The 17,707-nt window shown below is 41.1% G+C and overlaps 1 protein-coding gene across 1 annotated transcript; it reads left to right on the top strand.

Moving 5' to 3' along the window:
- The first annotated feature begins 636 nt into the window (after positions 1 to 636).
- Positions 637 to 10,714, top strand: LOC143416614 (ras-related protein Rab-1B). Its single transcript, XM_076882043.1, has 6 exons — positions 637 to 1,128; positions 5,504 to 5,576; positions 5,689 to 5,784; positions 7,340 to 7,435; positions 7,660 to 7,791; positions 8,447 to 10,714. The coding sequence occupies exons 1-6, from the start codon at positions 1,115 to 1,117 to the stop codon at positions 8,639 to 8,641; spliced, it is 606 nt and encodes a 201-aa protein (XP_076738158.1). The 5' UTR covers positions 637 to 1,114; the 3' UTR covers positions 8,642 to 10,714.
- Positions 10,715 to 17,707: the final 6,993 nt, after the last annotated feature.

Here is a 17,707-nt window from a genome sequence, read left to right as displayed (position 1 = left end):
GTTTAGAGCCGATCCTTATCTGAAAAGGAAGCTAAAGAAAAACATGCATTTTTATTTGCTGAGATGGTTTGTAGTGGACTCACCAGTTTATTTCTGAATTGCTAAAACAACTCTCATTCTTCGAACTCATTTATTGAATCAACACATTACAAATAAACTCAATCAACACTGGCAATGTTTGCATATTCCCCCTAACACCTGGGATTGATTATTTAAAGATAGTTTTCACAATAACCATCGATTACCTGTGCCTATGACGAGTTTCCTGAATATAATAGTATTTAAGGAGATCGGTGGAAGAACTATGAGGTAAACGGTCGCTAATCTAATCGATGTGCGTCATTAAATATATTTATTTCTAAACCAAAAAGCCTGCTCACACACAGGTTCGCCAATAAACTGTATGATGCCTTTAAATTTAAATCACGTTTTATAATTTGAGATCAGAAAAGTCACACTGAGAGTAAACGCAAGCTCCAGCAGCTCTGCGCTAACAAAGCAAGGCACACTGGCTGCGATGACGTTATGTTGACCACACAGATGTCCACGTTAACCTGACCAGCACAGGTTAGCGTGGGCGTGATTCCTAAACAAGCAGCAGGTGTTAAACAGCTGGTTGTCATCCGCGTGACACACAGGGAGACGAGCCGTCAGCGAAGCCGTCCAATCGGCGGATGCAGCACGTGGAACACGGAGAATATGTAAAAAATCTAATCCGGTGTAAAAGTCATTTAACGTGAAACACCGGGAGCTACTGGCAAGCTCCACGAGCCACCATTTCTGTATTTAAAAAAAAAGGTTTACGCTTCGTAATTACACGTCACCTTTCGTCACTACCGCACCTGCGCAGTCGTCGTATACATTTAGCAAAGAACGGTCACAGAAAGGCAGAAAGAGAGAAAATACACTAACCTAACCGGAGGAAACGATTTTATGTCCGTAAGGATTAAAGCTATAAGAGCCGATAGAAGCCGACTACAGCGGAGGAGTCAGAGCAGTGACGGGGACGGTAAACAACCGTCGATGTGCCTCTGATATCCGGACATACAAGTCATCTTTTTTTCCTGAGTAGGAAGAGACGAGTCGCCGACAGAGAAACATCCAGACTGCAAGCATGAATCCAGAATAGTGAGTTTCACATTAAACACAATCAGCTGCACGGCTGTTGTTATTGTCTTCTTCCAGGAAGTATCATTGTGTTTGGCTAGTTTTCTGCTACATCACACCAGGCTGGTTGTGCTAATGGAGAACAGCGGCTCGGCTTCTGTAAACAGGGTGCGAACAGCTTCTTTAACGTGTCAGCTTTCCCAGTGCGGTTTCTCCACACATCAACAAATACTTTGCTTGCTCGTGTCTCCCGTTTCCCCCGTGACCGCGGACCTTTAACCACGACCCCCCAACAAAACAGTGTAGAGAGAAACACTAATGTAGTAACAAAGAAAGAAACGCGGTTATTGTTCGTTTCAGATACCAGAGCCAAAACGTGTAACGTTACCAGCTGGTGATTGGGCTGTACTGGCGTGTTATGGCTGACCTGTAGCCTGGGCGAACAGGCTCCGCCCACTGTTTCCCCTTTCTCCATGGAGACGGCCACAGTATGGAACAGTCGACAAAAATACGTTTTTAGTCCCACTTGCATTTAAACTTTACTATTTCCATAGCAATGCTTTTTAGATGTATGCAAAGGCAGCTCATTTGTGTTGTTTGTGTAGGCTGTTGCTAACCAAAAACATAGTGTCCACACTTTAGTTGGAAATTCTTGAATGTCACACCATGGAACTTGTTACATTAATTACCCTGAATGTGTTCATATCTATCTAATCTACAAACACACACACACACACGTGATATAAATATTTATACGTTTAAGGAATGTACAAGGGATTATGACTGATTAATCGTACACTCATAATCTGCCTGTGCACTCCACAGTGAGTCCTGTTAAACCGCTGTGTGTTCTTGGACCTGCACCTCAGTTTCAGGGTGCTGTCAGTCTTCTTATAACCAGGGCAACTTTATGTAGAGCAGCAATTCTTTTTATCAGACAGTTCTTCTTTCCATGAGGTGCTATGTTGAACTTCCAGAATGAGAGAGTGGGGGAGCAATAACACCAGCTTCTCACCTGAGACCTCGTAACATGACGCTGAGTAGGAATAAATAGCTAACTGGGCACAATTTGGACATTTGCACTTGAAGGTGTTCTCACTTTTGTTGCCAGGTTTAGATATTAATTGCTGTGTGTTGAGTTATTTTCAGCAGAGGTAAATTTACACTGTTATACAAGCTGTACACTGACTGCTTCACATTGCATCAAAGTGTCATAGCTTCAGCGTTGTCCCATGAAAAGATATAATAAAATATTTACAACAATGTGAGTTTGTACTCTCTTTTGTAAATATACATCCATTAGTGTGTAATTACATTTGATACATTTTCATAGACTTAGAATTAATCCATTAAGTTTGTGGCAGTACGCCAAAGGTAGAGGACAGAGAACTCGTAGGCATCACAGGCTGTGGAGGCAAATTTAATTTCATGTTCGCACCTTCAGAGTCTCGATATTAAGGGTCATAGCTAAGTTTTGTCATCTGAGAAGGGGTCCCCTTCACCTGGGATGTGAAAACACGATGCAAAGTAACAACCGGCATCTGAAAAAAGTGTCCTCTCTTTCTTCTTTCTTTAAGTCTCATCTTCTCTAACACACAAAACACTGAAGGCCTACACTCAGAGTCAGAGTTGTTTTGTCTGCTGCAGCTATATGCAAATAAATTGGGAGGAGTAAAGGCCCCAGTATACTCACCGTTAGGCACAGGAAGTGGCTGCAGTATTCTTCTGAATGATGGGTGTTGCCACTCAGACAATATTGGTATAAAAGTGTTAACATATAAGGGGAAGAAGTGCAAATCGAAAGCAAAGACTCTGCAGCGTTTATTTATTTGCAAAGTTTTTTCCACAAACGTCCCTCCCTCTTCTTCTTTCACTTCTCCACTGCGTAAAACTCTGTAGGTCTTCTGAAAAAGAAAGTCTCACGTCAGAAGTGCTTGACTAACTGGTAGAACTCTCAAACATGTCTCACAAATTTAGAGGATCATCATTTAGCCTGGAGAAATAGTTTGTTGCTTTATAAGAAAGCCCTCCACAAAGCCAGAACATCTTACTATTCATCACTGATTGAAGAAAATAAGAACAACCCCAGGTTTCTCTTCAGCTCTGTAGCCAGGCTGACAAACAGTCAGAGCTCTGTTGAGCCAACCATCCCTTTAACGTTAACTAGTAATGATTCTGTGATTCATCTTTCTGAGTTAACTTCAGTAATTACCTCCTCGAAGCATCAACGTGTCTTCTATATCCCGATTCTACAGGAGTGCTCACAGAAGTCCTGCCATTAAGTGACGTTTCAGTCTTAAGTATGATCAAACTATCTCAATTAATCAGCACAGGCCTTAAAGCTGGCTGTAGTTAAACCGTATATATCACATTATGCTTGAATAACCTCCAAAAACAAATGTTTCAACCATAGAGTGCCTAAAATAGCGCTGGCATACTCGTTTTAAACCAACCATTTAATAGTTTTTCTACTTTGAATACTAAAAATCAGAATGAACTGAAATGTTTTATTTTAACCATTTTTTTTATCCATCAGTTGCACACAGAGGTTTTTCATAGATGGCAATGCTGTCACAGTACGTCTCTCTGAGGTCAATCATAGACCTCTAACAAACAAAGAGTCATAGCAAGAAAAAAGTAAGTCAAACAAGAATTCATGAGACTGAAACATAGGGCTGCTCAATTAATCGAATTTTAATCACGATTACGATCTGGGCTTTCAACGATCATTAAAAATGACTGAGCCGATTATTAGCCCCTCCCTCGTGCTTTACTCTCGCGCTGCTCCGTGTGGCAAATCGAGCGCACCTCTCTGCATTTCGAACACGTGTCACAACAATTAAGAGCAGCGGTCCCCAACCTTTTTTGCGCCACGGACCGGTTTATGCCCGACAATATTTTCACGGACCGGCCTTTAAGGTGTCGCGGATAAATACAACAAAATACAACTAGTACCGGTACCGAAAAAAAGAAGATTTATTCATAACACATGTGAAAAGACCCAGGAAAACCGAGTAAACGATAAAAACGATAACAAAATAATGCTGAAAACCGATAAAAACCCTGAAAACTATACATTTCACACCTGAGCCTCAACTCTCTCATACCAAACGACTCACGGACCGGTACCGGTCCGAGGCCCGGGGGTTGGGGACCGCTGATTAAGAGGAAGTTCGGAAAGCTAAGCAGAAGTTATTTGGAGAGGAGAGTGACTGCCGTTGGTTGAAAAGAGAGGTAAAAAAACTTCAGTGGTGTGGAAATATTATGGGTTCGCGGAGTCAGAACTCATTTTTCATTTATTTTTTATATTGCAAACATTTGCACTGTTATCAGTATTTGCACACTATTTTATATTATTTTTTTGACAATCTTTAAAGTCATTATTCAATACATTGTTATTGTTAAATAAATATCGTCAAATAATCGAGATCTCAATTTCAGTGAAAATAATCGTGATTATCATTTTTGCCATAATCGAGCAGCCCTACTAAAACATTGAAATTAAAAAGATGCTTTTTTGTGAACATAAAATATTTACAATTTAAAAAAACGTGATGCCCTCAAATGACAGAAACAAAAGTCTAGATAGTGACTATGAAAATGACTGACCACGAACAGCCACAGCTGTCACAGCTTAACGTTTTCTTTGGCGTGTGGGGAGACGTTTAAAACATTCGTGCTTTTGCAGCTCGACTTTTCCGACTTTACCTTTTGCAGCAATAGTTTAACAGCATGTTTTGCAAATTACTGCATTTTGTTCACCGTCACCTGAAGCTCCTCCTGGCGCTATGTTATTCCATGTCTGGTAGGATACAAACACACATGCTCACTGCAGTGTGCCGGGTAGAATATTCTCCAGTTGGGAGGGGGCGATAAATGATGCATTCACAGTGTGCGGAAGAAAAAAAGTGAATGTTGCCGTGGTAATTTATACTGGTTTGTTTCAGTAAAGCCATTTTAACCATTGTATGTGGAAACACTTGCCATACCTTTATCGAGTCTATGCGATATATCGCCCACCCCTGATTTGAAGAACGCGGCACTTTTCAGGGGTCGAGTCGTATCAGCTTAACCTTAGCTAACGTTTATCTGCACGCTCCTTTTGACAGTTGTGTTTGAACAGTAATTGTAAAAGGAAAAAAAGTTGCATTGTCCATTGTTATAAAGTCTGATTGTTGTAAGATGAGGTAATATTGTGTATATTATAGTATATTTATGTTTTTGTTGTGACTTGGTACACATTTGTTTGAGCATCCCTACTTCAAATTAAAAGAACAATGGTTCCATTTAATTAAAGGGGGATTTGCACTTAGTCGGGTCGTATTATAAAATGTTTCCCACTGTTTTTGTTTTTTATTGCAATGGTAATTTTTCAGCCTTGTTCTTTGTATTTCAGTGACTATCTGTTCAAGCTCCTGCTCATTGGAGACTCTGGTGTAGGAAAGTCTTGTCTTCTACTGCGTTTTGCTGTAAGTAGTACTTCCTCACTGTAAGATGTTTTTCACTTCTGTTGGACTGAATGACTGTTTTTAACTGGTTTTGCTGCTGGCCTGAATCATGCTGTCCCTCCTCTTTCTGTAGGATGACACCTACACAGAGAGCTACATCAGCACCATTGGAGTGGACTTTAAGATTCGCACCATCGAGCTGGATGGCAAGACCATCAAATTGCAGATTGTGAGGGCACATGTACACACAGAGCACCACATTTATGGTCTTCTTTTGGGGCTGGTTGAGGGAAATTTGGCCAGAGTGTGACAAAACTTACAATTCTGTAATCTGTGAGATGTCAGCTTTTAGAAAGTGGATTGTTTGCTTGGTTACATTTGGTGGACTGAACATGGGGGTCAATAGTTTATATTTATATTTACACAGCAGACCTGACGCCATGACTGGTGAACCTGGAGTGAGTGAACTTTAGTTTTTGACAAGTCACACCGATGTCTCTCCCTCCCAGCTATCCCAGCTCAAGTTCCTCCAGATTTAATAATCCTCTGATAAGGAGCTCGATCTTCAGTTAACCCTACTGATTTTTAGTTGGCTCTGTGCAGGCCAGTCAGTAAAGTTGTTGTTAGTTTTCTGAAGGTAGTTTTTCACTATTAGAGAAATATGTTTTAGATCGTTGTCATTTTGGGAGACACAGCGATGATGCAAATCCGTTTTTGCTCTGACTGCTTCATGATGCAATCACTCCAGCTCTTGATACTTGGAAATGCTGTGATAACTTTGCATATCCATCTCCTGCTTTGTGAGAATCAACAACTCTTTTTCCTCAAGTCCAAACTGATGTTTGTTTTGATCGTTTGTGAAGTGACAGGTCAAATCCTTGCTGAACTTTTTATACTACATGTACATTGGACGATTTCATTGTAACCACTGGGCAACTCCTGAGAAACAGCCCTACATCATAAACCTCCTGCAACAAGCTTTACACTTTGAAACTCAGACAAGTACTGTTCTGGCAACCGCCAAACTCAGATATGTCCATCAGATCGCCAGGAGAAGTTACCCAACAGAACGTGTCTACATAGCCTACCACGTCACGTCTGAGTTGCTGTCCTTCACAATTGCTTCCACTTTGTTATTGGAATTTTAGTATGAAGGTAATTTGGTGACTGTACTTGTTGCACAGGTGGCAGCCTATAGCAATATCACGCTGGCTTTAACCCCTGACAGGGACTCATTTGTAGAAGCAGTTTGCATGCCTAGGTGCTTGATGTTATACACCTGTGGCTATGGAAGTGATCGGAATACCTGGGTTCAGGGATTTGGATCGGCGAGTGAATACTTTTGGCAGTATAGTGTATTCTTGACTCTGCCCTGAGGCGTGTCTACTCAAGGTAGATGTGTTTCCTCAAAGCTTTCTAATTTACCAAGTCATTAAAAGGCTAGAGTCATCTGGAAAACAGAAATATTCAGTCTACTGGCAACTTTATAGAAATGTTACCTTTGTCAGAAATCAGACTACAGAAACTTAAAACAACGACGGTGCAGGTTAACTTTGGTCTATTATTAAGTGTATCATGGATTTAGGGTCCGTTATGGACATTTACATTTACATCTGCAGTGTTAAATGGTAAAAGCAACAGTTGACACTGCTTAACTGGTGGCTTCATGAATGTTTCATTTTTCACAAACACAATTGGTTTTCTATCATAATATGCTTGTTATCATTGTAATATATTAATATATCCTCCCCTTTGCTCCTCTTTCTCTCTCTTCATCCCTCCAGTGGGACACTGCAGGCCAGGAGAGGTTTCGTACTATCACCTCCAGTTACTATCGTGGAGCCCATGGCATCATAGTTGTGTATGATGTGACAGACCAAGTGAGTGAGCATTTTTATGGAGTTATGGTCTATTTAATTAATAAATAAATATTTGCCAATACTTGCTACTTTTATCTGAAGGAGTGTTAACTTGGTAACAAATGACAGTCTTGTCTTGCTATGTTCTCCTCAGGGTTTGGAGGAAGATTTGCCCTGATTTTTGAAGATACTTTGTATTCATGTATAGAGACGGCTTTTTGTTCATATTCATTCTCATTGCACAGGAGTCCTATAACAATGTCAAGCAGTGGCTTCAGGAAATTGACCGATATGCCAGTGAAAATGTCAATAAACTTCTGGTGGGCAACAAGTGTGACTTGACGACTAAGAAAGTAGTGGACTACACAACTGCTAAGGTGTGGCTGCTTATGAATAACTGTCTCTCTCGCTCTCGCTCTCTCTCTCTCTCTCTCGAGGTCATTTTGATGGGACCTGATTGTTCATATCAAACATGAAGGCATATCTGGATGGATATAAAACTAGTTCATGTTATTGTTGGACTGTTGTAAATCACTGTCACCCTGTTCTCTTAAAACCTGCCTCAAAAGCCTTCAGTTGATCAGAGTGCTGCACTGAGTAGTGTCGGGGGATCGTCTAAGGAGCTTAGAAAACTTCTTCAGTTCTTAAACCAAATGTTGGAGAGTCCCAGGTATTTAATCCCTAGTGGAAGTTGCATTTTTGAGATCGTGCTGCCTCAACTGCCACTCACATCTTGCATCCGGTGATCTCACTTGAAAGGGTGACCCTGATCAAGAGTGGGTCAACTACCGTCTTACGGGACAACTCCCACCAGGGATTAAACACCTGGGACTCTCCAACATTTGGTTTTAGAACTGGAGAAGCTTCTCAGATGAGAGGTGAAACATCTTCAAGAAACTTAAAGAAACTTTCTTTCTAAACTCCTTAGACTACCTGGATGACTGAGAACCCACACAGACACCTAATGGGCTGAAATATTCTGACTGCAGATTTCTGACTGTTTGCACTTGAATTTTCTTCTTATCTTTTCAGGAGTTTGCGGACTCTTTGGTGATCCCCTTTCTGGAGACCAGTGCCAAGAATGCCACAAACGTAGAGCAGGCTTTCATGACCATGGCAGCCGAGATCAAGAAACGCATGGGCCCTGGGGCCACAGCCGGCGGGGACAAGCCCAACTTAAAAATCGATAGCACCCCCGTCAGGCAGTCTGGAGGGGGCTGCTGTTAAAGGACCTACAACCATCTCAGTGATTTCTCTACTCTGTTCCCTCCCATCACCCGTAGAACTCACACCCCACCATATAGCCCACTCCCACTCCCGACTTTCCCCCTGTGACCTGCTCGGACAGAGGTCTAAACTGCAAAGTCAGATTGAATCTGTATGAGGGTTAATTCAGACCTGTTTGATTAGACAGAGAGGAAAGCAACCAGGAAACACACTGAGACCATTTTATCTTTCGCCGTGGAGGCAGAAGGAAATGAGATACGGCAGGAGATTGGCATTAATTTAAAATGACATGGAGATAAAAGATTAGGTTCAAATTCAAGTGAGGTTATTGCTACGAAACACACACACAGTAGTGATGGCACGAGTTACAAAAATTAAAGCCGTTTGGCCAAATGCATTTGTCCTTGGGCTCCGTCTGTTTTTACTGATCTCAGCCCAAACTTCACTCGCTCTGCACACACTCACTACGCTACACACTGTGGATGACCTGAACTCTGTAGGATGCTAGCAGTCTAACTGTGACGCATCGTTGTTATTCCTGAGGAGGGTCTAGGATGGATGGATGGTCTAGGGAAAGCCCAATCAGGGAGCCCCTCTCCTTCATCTGTTTCCTTCCTCTTCTGAGCCACTTTTTTATAGTGTGTTTAGACAAAAGCAAGGTGAATGTTTTTATTATGTAACTCTTGTTTGAGGAGTCAGCGTTCTTTCGCCTCAGTCAGCCAGTGTACTAAACATGCAGACGTGTGCTGTGAGCCAGCAGGAAGCAGACCCCACTGACTGTGTCGACCAGAGTCTGCTTTCTCTGTTGGTCTGTGTGTTGGAACGGTTACATTTCCCCCCAAAGTTTTTAACTCGAGCACCCGGGTCTGACTTTGCTTCATCATGTATCATTTATTGTGTAATATATAGTCACATGTTCTGTGTGGACACGCCTCGCTCACTCTTTCTCAAACAGACTGGGACTCTCTGCTACGGCCTCCTTAGTGCTGCACTCTGTTTCATCCATGTAGAGAGGTGGAAAGTGTTGATGTGAAAGATGGCAGAAGGAGAACTTGCTCTCAGTCTCTTTATAGTGTAAGAGCAAAGTAACTAAGCCTTTGTAGCAGAGGCTAGCACGATGAACCACAGGGTCACCTGAGCCTGACTCTTACTGTTGTTTTGTTGTTGTTTTTGATTTGAGTCAAAAATTCAGATATCAATAAAACCACCAATATTTGTATTTATCTACATACAGAATGTAAGTATTGAATAGAATCAGAGCTGCTCTGCTGGATAAACTGTGATCGCACCATTTCTAAATGATCTCGAGCATCTTTTTGCTACATTCTGTATGGATGATAAACTGGACTCGGGCCATGAAGGTGTTTCCCTGACACTGCACATAGATGATGAAGGATGACTGAGCTGGAGTGAAGAGATTCACTCAGTCATGTTTCATCAAAGCCTGCAGAACGTTTTGTCCCAGGAAATGTTTTTCAGGATCTTAAAGGTTCCTTTAGATTGGAGTTCGTCTGTGTTTCCACTGCAGTCTGGAGCCAGTCAGTCTACTGGAATGCAATAAAGATGAGCAACCATGTTCTGCTGTCGTGATCACTGCTCTCTGCGTCTGACTGGTCAGTGCTGAGCTACAGAGGCCACTGTGAACGGGGCATTAAAGAGCCTTCACAGGACTCTTTTGTGTGGGAGGTTGGACACGTACTTTAGGATAACCGCAGTGAAACTGTTTTCAGAGTAATATTTTTTGGTAAACATCACCCCTCACCTCATTTGACTGCCAACAAATTGATCAACAAATTGATTGCAAACAGTAAAAACTTCTGTCCAATAACAAAGGAGCTACAGAGGAGTGAAATACTGAAGAGTAATGAACACAAGATTGAAATGTTAAGCATTACCAGCATCTCTCTAGAGTTTCTTTGTAAGTGGATTTTAAGGGGTAAAATAATTTTATTGGAAACTAATCCCTGCAGTGGAAACTCTAAAGGAACCTGGTTCTGCTGATAGAAACAGGGCTTTCTTCTGACAACACTGGCAATATCCTGCAATTATCTTACAATAAATTTTCTGTTGGTATTTTGTTTTATATTTCGTTTTGTATTTTCTAATTGAGGCCTCTTGTCCGGTTTCATGACAGCAGATTTCCTTCTTGTTTGCAGATGAAGCCGGTGCAGAGATGTGCTGGTTGAGGCAGTTTTAGGAAACTGATGTTCTTTGTCTGTTATGGACCTCACGTTGTTTCAGTCCACGAATATGTCTGGTTTTTCATCAAATTATTTAGTGCTCTTCTTTGTGTCTTGTTTGCATTTGAATGGGAATTTGAATGCCTAAGAAAGCTGTACTTATATACTGCAGCCAGTTTCATCTTGTGCCTTGTGTTTGTGGGTGTCTGGATGTCCAGTGCTTTTGGTTTTATGGCCAGATATGCACTTCCAGTACGGCCTTTAGCCAACGATGTCAGAGAAAATTGGTAAACCTCAAGATCAGTTCAGTCCTGACCTGCTGTCAAAAAAATGAAGCTCCCCAAATTCTGGCTTCCTTCTCTCAACCTGGCAGCATTTGCAGCTCATGTGAGCACAACTGCTACATGTATGAGGACAAACATCGAAAATATGAGAAAATGCAGATACCCCCCAAAACTTGTTGAGTCGTGTGTGTGTGTGTGTGTGTGTGTGTGCGCGCTTTCAGAAAGTTCTAGCTCTGCATAGATTTGAATAAAGCAGGTGTGATGGTTGCTTCATGTGTGGAACTAACATAGAAGCCTCAGTTTGCAGAAGGTGATTTAGTCTTAATTGAATAGATGCTGAACAAGCAGTCATGTCATAATCAACATGATGATGATGATGATGATGCACTGATTAATTTTTTAATTAAATGTTTTCTTTCATCAAGTCTTAATATTCTTCTGAATTATAGACACTGAATCCTGCTCTGCTGTGTAGTCCATGGAAATATAAGGAGGCCGTCTTTGTCTCTGAATGTGATACATGTCAAACATTTCTGTTTATTTCACTTCCCATTTTGTTTCCTGTGTTATTTGGACTCATTTATTGCTGCTTAGTGGCTTAATAAAGACACTTGATGTTTATTTATAAAAAGCAGGTGCTCAGCTGTCACCTGCTGTCTTTTTCACTTTGGTGCTCTCTCCCTGCTAAACACACACACACACACACACACACACACACACACACACACACACACACACACACACACACACACACACACAAAGACTGACCTGAAAGATGGCAAACCTGGATGACAAGAAGATGTGAATGCAACATTGTGGACAATCCCTACTTGTGCCCATCACCACAACCAAGCAGCTAGCCCACCATGGCAGCTGTGATCAGGCAGATGCTTGGTTTTAAGATAAACTTGAAGAGATGGAAAAGATGGAAGCCAGGAGGATGAACCAGCTCCACCGAACCATCCGTGGTGTTCTCTCTGGCAGGAGTCTGGAATGTGGTGAACAACACTAGAGGCCAGTTTGAAGCCAGTTGCACAAAAGTCACCATGAAGTGTGGGATTTACCTAGGAGATGCTCTGGCTCCATTGCTGTTCTGCCTGAACCCCCTCAGTAAGATCACTGGCTATGGATAGTAACCATAGAATAGAGTAATCGTTAGCCACCACCTCTAGATGCTTAACACCGATCTGTAAGCCAAGAGTGAATGGGATTGATTGATTCTAAGGTCAGCGACATTGGAATGTCATCTGGATTGGAGAAGTCGAGTTGGATAGTAGTGAAGAGAGGATAGGTAGTCACCAGGTAAGAGCCTAGGTGCAGGCTGTGCAGAGATGCCCCTGAGACAATCCAGAACAAAACAGGCGGAGGCAAGATGCAGGCACCCAGGGCATACGTGGTATGCCATAACCAAGTGTCTGGCATAGAGTACAGGAACATCTGCGTTGAGTGTAGCCTGGATGTCCCGAGGTAAAAAACGTGACAGGATTGTCAAGAATGACCGAGTTAAGATCCGGTGGGACTTCCAGATACGGGCAAACTGGTGATGGCTAACCAAGCAGACAGTAGTACCCATAGTGATGCAACTATACCAAATGACAGCAACATCAGGAAGAAGGAACATGAGAAGCTTGAGAAGTACCAAGGGTTGAAAGAAGAACTTGAAAAGATGTGGAGGATGAAGGTAACAGGAGTATTGCACTGTTGCACTTGGTGGACCCAAGCTAGGCGAGTGGCTTCAGCATATCTCAGGAACAACACCTGCAATCTGTGGCCTGGGTGTTACATGTCCTGTAAATGTTGGCTTGCTGTGCTTCTTAGTATAAAAGGTCTATCATTACGACATGAGAGGAGTCAGACATAATGAAGCTGCAGCCCTGGTGGCGGTGTGAGAGCAACAATTAAAAAAACAGAAATTAAATGGTAAGTAATCTTGCAAATGTTGTGTAAGCTCAGTAAGCCACAGGGCTTAGATGCACTGTTTTACCTTCACCTTGACATTGAAACCCATGATTAAACCTGAGGTTATCTGCTAAGCTTGTAATTGTGCGATTAGTAGGGTACATGCATCTGACTGTGCACACAAAAACATTCATTATGCTTGAGAGGTGATACAAGAAGTAGTTCCTACCATCAATCAGTTCGACAATCCAAATAATATGATTACTTTCTACTGTGTTCCTGTTAATAAATGAATTCACACTGAATTTGTTTCTCTCTCTCGTAAAGCATTTGTTTCAGCTCTTCTTCGTTTTGACGATCTGTAGTTAGTTCTCAGTTTTTGTGCTTTTTAGTTTTGTTTAGCACATTTTCCATTTTGATACTTTGCTTTTTACTGTTAAGCTGGCTGATATTCTGATAACATCAGGTCATTCAGCAAGTTCAGCTTTGAATATTTCAGATATTTTTAAGCATTTCAGGCATTCACAGCATTCACATTGCATTTTACGACAATGTGCTTTATTAGGCCTATTTATGGGCCTTATTACTACTGCACATGTTCATGTTTGTCATATTTCTGAATTCATTATTGATTGATTTAAAGTATATTGAAAAGACAATCACTATGTCCTTCTTAGTGGTTTACTCTTTGTGCACGACTCTTGTTTAACAAATGTAGTATTGCCTGTGAGAAATTAACCTTTTTGTTATTTCCTGTTATTTCTGTATCTGTCAGACAAATCTAATGGCCCAGCAGTTAATGCCCCATAAAGAGCTGTAATTACAAGGAGAACAGTACTATAGTACCACTGTTACCTCAATTTGTATTTGTGTGTGTGTTGGAAACCATGATGGCTCGAGTGTAATTAAAAAAGGAAGTGGGGGCCATTGTGCAGAACAGCCAGCAAACCCACGAGTGGCCTTACATACACCCCATGTGAAGCACGAAACCCCGTCAAAACCACGAGTGTGTGAGTGACGTGCTGCATGAAGGCATGGGTAGGAGGGAGGGCTGGGACAGGTAAGACTGGGAGGTAGAGTACAGTGAACGACTGGTTCAGTAGGCTCCCTTTATACCCCACAACCCGTGATAGCAGGGAGAAGGCCGGCCCGGGGCCAGCGTGTCAACGCCCCGGAGCACCACAGAGTCTGTGGCAGCACCCATCGCACCACCACAAAGAGTGGAGTGTACAGACGAGTTCCAAGACCTGGGTCACAACATGAGACATCCACTCAGTTACACAAGACACACTGTGAAGGAACGAGACTGGTCTGGGTCCAAGACATAGACAAGTTGTAACATTTATAGTTTCATTACACCCTGTGGACTACACCTCAGCTAGCTCCGTGACATAACAAGTTATACATGTGTAATTACCTCCTTTGGCATGAAGACAGGGGGTGTGGTCAAGTTGGGCGCCACTGGAAACAAAAAGCTAAGCTAACAGAAGAGTTAGTAACGGTTTGACTCATGTGCATGTGATTCTTTAAACATAAAGTTTTCATTCAATAAGATGATAACAGGACTTGCTGGTGATGTTCAACAACAATTTGGCAACATCAAAAAGCAGCCATGTTGCTACAATGTGACAAACCAGAGCTGTGAATGACTGAGGTTAAAAGAAATATGACGAGACCTAAAAAATAGGCTGGTGATGAACAGAAATGGCATCCATCCACTGTAGCAGAGATCACAGCGAGCTGAGTCCCCGTGTCTGAACATGATGAAGTAGAATAGCTGGTGTTTTTTTGTTTTTTACAACTGCAAACAATTAGAAGCAAGCAAACCATTTATTTATACAGCAATTTCAGAACGACTCCCAGCTAAACACAAAGTGCTGTACACTTCACACAGAAATGATACATTGAATAAGTAAAAATTAATTAATTAATTAATTAAAATAAAGATAAAAATATAAAAAAATAAGATGATAATTAAAATGACATTTAAAACAATAAAATGAGCACTTTAGATTAAAACGACAAAATCAGGGTCATGCTGTGTCATATGCCAAAGAGTAAAAATGGGTTTTAAGACGTGTTTCACAAGTGGACAGTGAAGGGGCCTCTCTGATGTGCTGGGGCAGCTCGTTCCACAGATTAGGAGCAGCAGTAGAGAAGGCCCCGCCCCCTCTTGGACCTGGGTGCCTCCAGGAGCAGCTGGTCAGCTGGCCTGAGAAACCTGGGGTCTGAGTAAGGATGCAGAAGCTCAGAGAGGTAAGGTGGGGCAAGACTGTTTAAACATTTAATAACAAACATAAGAATTTTAAAATGAACTCTACGATGTACAGGCAGCCGATGGAGTGACGCGAGGATGGGAGTTATGAGCTCTCTTTTACGAGTTCTGGTTAAAAGTCGTGCAGCAGCATTTTGGAGCAGCTGCAGACGAGAGAGAAGACACCGACTAACTCCAAAATACAGACGTCACAGTAATCCAAACGAGATGAAGTAAAAGCATGGATTACTGTTCAAAATGCGACCTGGATAAATTAGGTCTTAGCTTTGCCAAACGCCTTAAATGATAAAAACTGGACTTGACAGTAGCCCTAATTTGAGTGTCCAACTTCACTGTCCATCCTAAAACCCAGGTTTGTAACAACAGGTTTAAGATACTCTGCCAGGGGTCATGATTCACAACAGGAAGTCATTTACTATTCAGCAACTGAAGGTTTTTAAGATAAAACCTCAGGATTGCAATCTGTGGCTTTAAAAGAAAATCAAACAAAAACAGACTTTCTCAGTTTGTTGCCCCTAATAAGGCGTTTAAACACTGCTGATATTGTTGCGTTCTCACTGACTTTGTGACCAATAAGCCACTTTAATCGAGTCCTTTGGTAAAATGTATCATGCCAGGTATTTAAATGGAACTTTTTTATTTTGCTATTATGTATTTGTTTCCTTACTTTTAATTTATCATTATTTATCTCAACTTCACCTTTAACCTTGTTTTTTTTATTTATTGTTTTATATTATTATCACTATTTTATCTTCTTTTTACTTTCTTACTACATTATTTTGTTGTTTGTTCTTCTTACTTAATTATTTGATGAAAAAATTGTTGATATTTGTTTGTACTTTGTTATTACTCTGGTTTCTATATTAATTGATTGTTGGAGCTTAGTCTTAAGATTTTTATTTTCATTTATGTGTTTATTATTCCTTTGTCGCCTTGCTGTGATGTAATTGGCCTTCAAGTTTCTCTAATATGGTTAATCATAGTTAATTTATAATTTCTTACTTTTTGACACAAGGCCAAGGATTTGGGGCCCTGTGGGGGAAAACATCCAACTTTGGGCCCCAGAACTTTAATATTGTAAACCATGCTGACTCTAAACATATGATACTGTGCAGAAATTGATCAAAATTTTGCTTCGATGTTTTGATTTTGTGCAAAACTGATGAGATATCTGCAAGTCTTTTTTTTTTTTTTTTTTACATTTTAATGTTTTTAATAATAACATTATTAGATATATGATGTAGAGATATAGAGAAATTAAAAAGAAATTAAAAGTTACACTAAGTTAACACTCAGATATATAGGTACACTTGAGAACTGCTTTAATGGAAAATGTCAAAAACTATTAACAAAGGCATTTTAAACCATTAATCACAGAATGAATAAATGTGTGGCGCCTCGCATCGTGCATTATCAGCATCACACGTTATGCTCCAGACAGCGGGGAAGACAACACTTAAATAACCTGATGTTAAATATGAAAACGTGTTGCTATAGAGGATGTTCATGGATTACTAAAATACGACAAATTAACATTTGAAAAACTCATAAATTGCAATTGAAAAGTGTGGCGCAGTTTGCACACCATGAATGATGCGAGCTGTTTGAAAATTAATAACTACTTCAACAAAACTTAAAATCTAAAATAACAAAACAAAAAATCATCCTTTTTCTTCCTCTCAGGTTGTGGGTCAGCAGCAGGGAAGCCACCGGCTCCAGGTTATCTGTGGAAACATTGAGGTGTTCCAGGGCAGCCGATAGATGTTATCTCTCCAGTGCGTCCCAGGTCTATCCTGGGGCCTCCTCTGGGTAGGACATGCCTGGTCGGAAGACCTTACCCAGGAGGTGACAGCCTAGTGTCCTTTGAACTTAGGGGAGTTGCGGCTCTACTCTGCCCCCTCCGAATGGCTGAGCTCCTGACACTCTAAGGGAGAAGCCCGTCCACCTTCATTTCAGCAACTTTTTCAGTAGCGTTTACAAAACGATCAGGCTTAGATTAACAGATGTATCTTGCTTTCAACAATGCTGCGCTAACTGCTGGCAGACGGCTGCATAACGTTTAGGACAAAATAATTGAAATAATTAAGTATTGGCAAATATGACTTAAATGATCCTTTGGATATCTTTTTAAAATGTAATTTTACAAGGGGCCTCCTGCAATTAGACACAGAGAGAGAACTGTCCAGTTGTCTCTTTTAGGTTAATCATTTCTGTCTTTTTTTTAATCTTAAAAAAAAGACTAATAGATTGTTCTGCTGTTTTCTAGAGATCCTGTCAATCATGGACCCTTTTCTCCCTCTGGCGCCCCCTGGCTGTACTGTTTACCAGCTGCATCCTACATGGATGCGAGCAGCAGTCTGGCTATTAGAAGGCTGACACAGGAAAAAAAAGATAAAGACGTGTTGTTTTCAACACAATTTATTTTACA

This window comes from Maylandia zebra, linkage group LG3 (assembly GCF_041146795.1).
Source record: "Maylandia zebra isolate NMK-2024a linkage group LG3, Mzebra_GT3a, whole genome shotgun sequence".
NCBI classification, from domain to species: domain Eukaryota; kingdom Metazoa; phylum Chordata; class Actinopteri; order Cichliformes; family Cichlidae; genus Maylandia; species Maylandia zebra.
The sequence above is the reverse complement of the archived record's forward strand: the minus strand, read 5'-3'. Positions and strand labels throughout refer to the sequence as shown.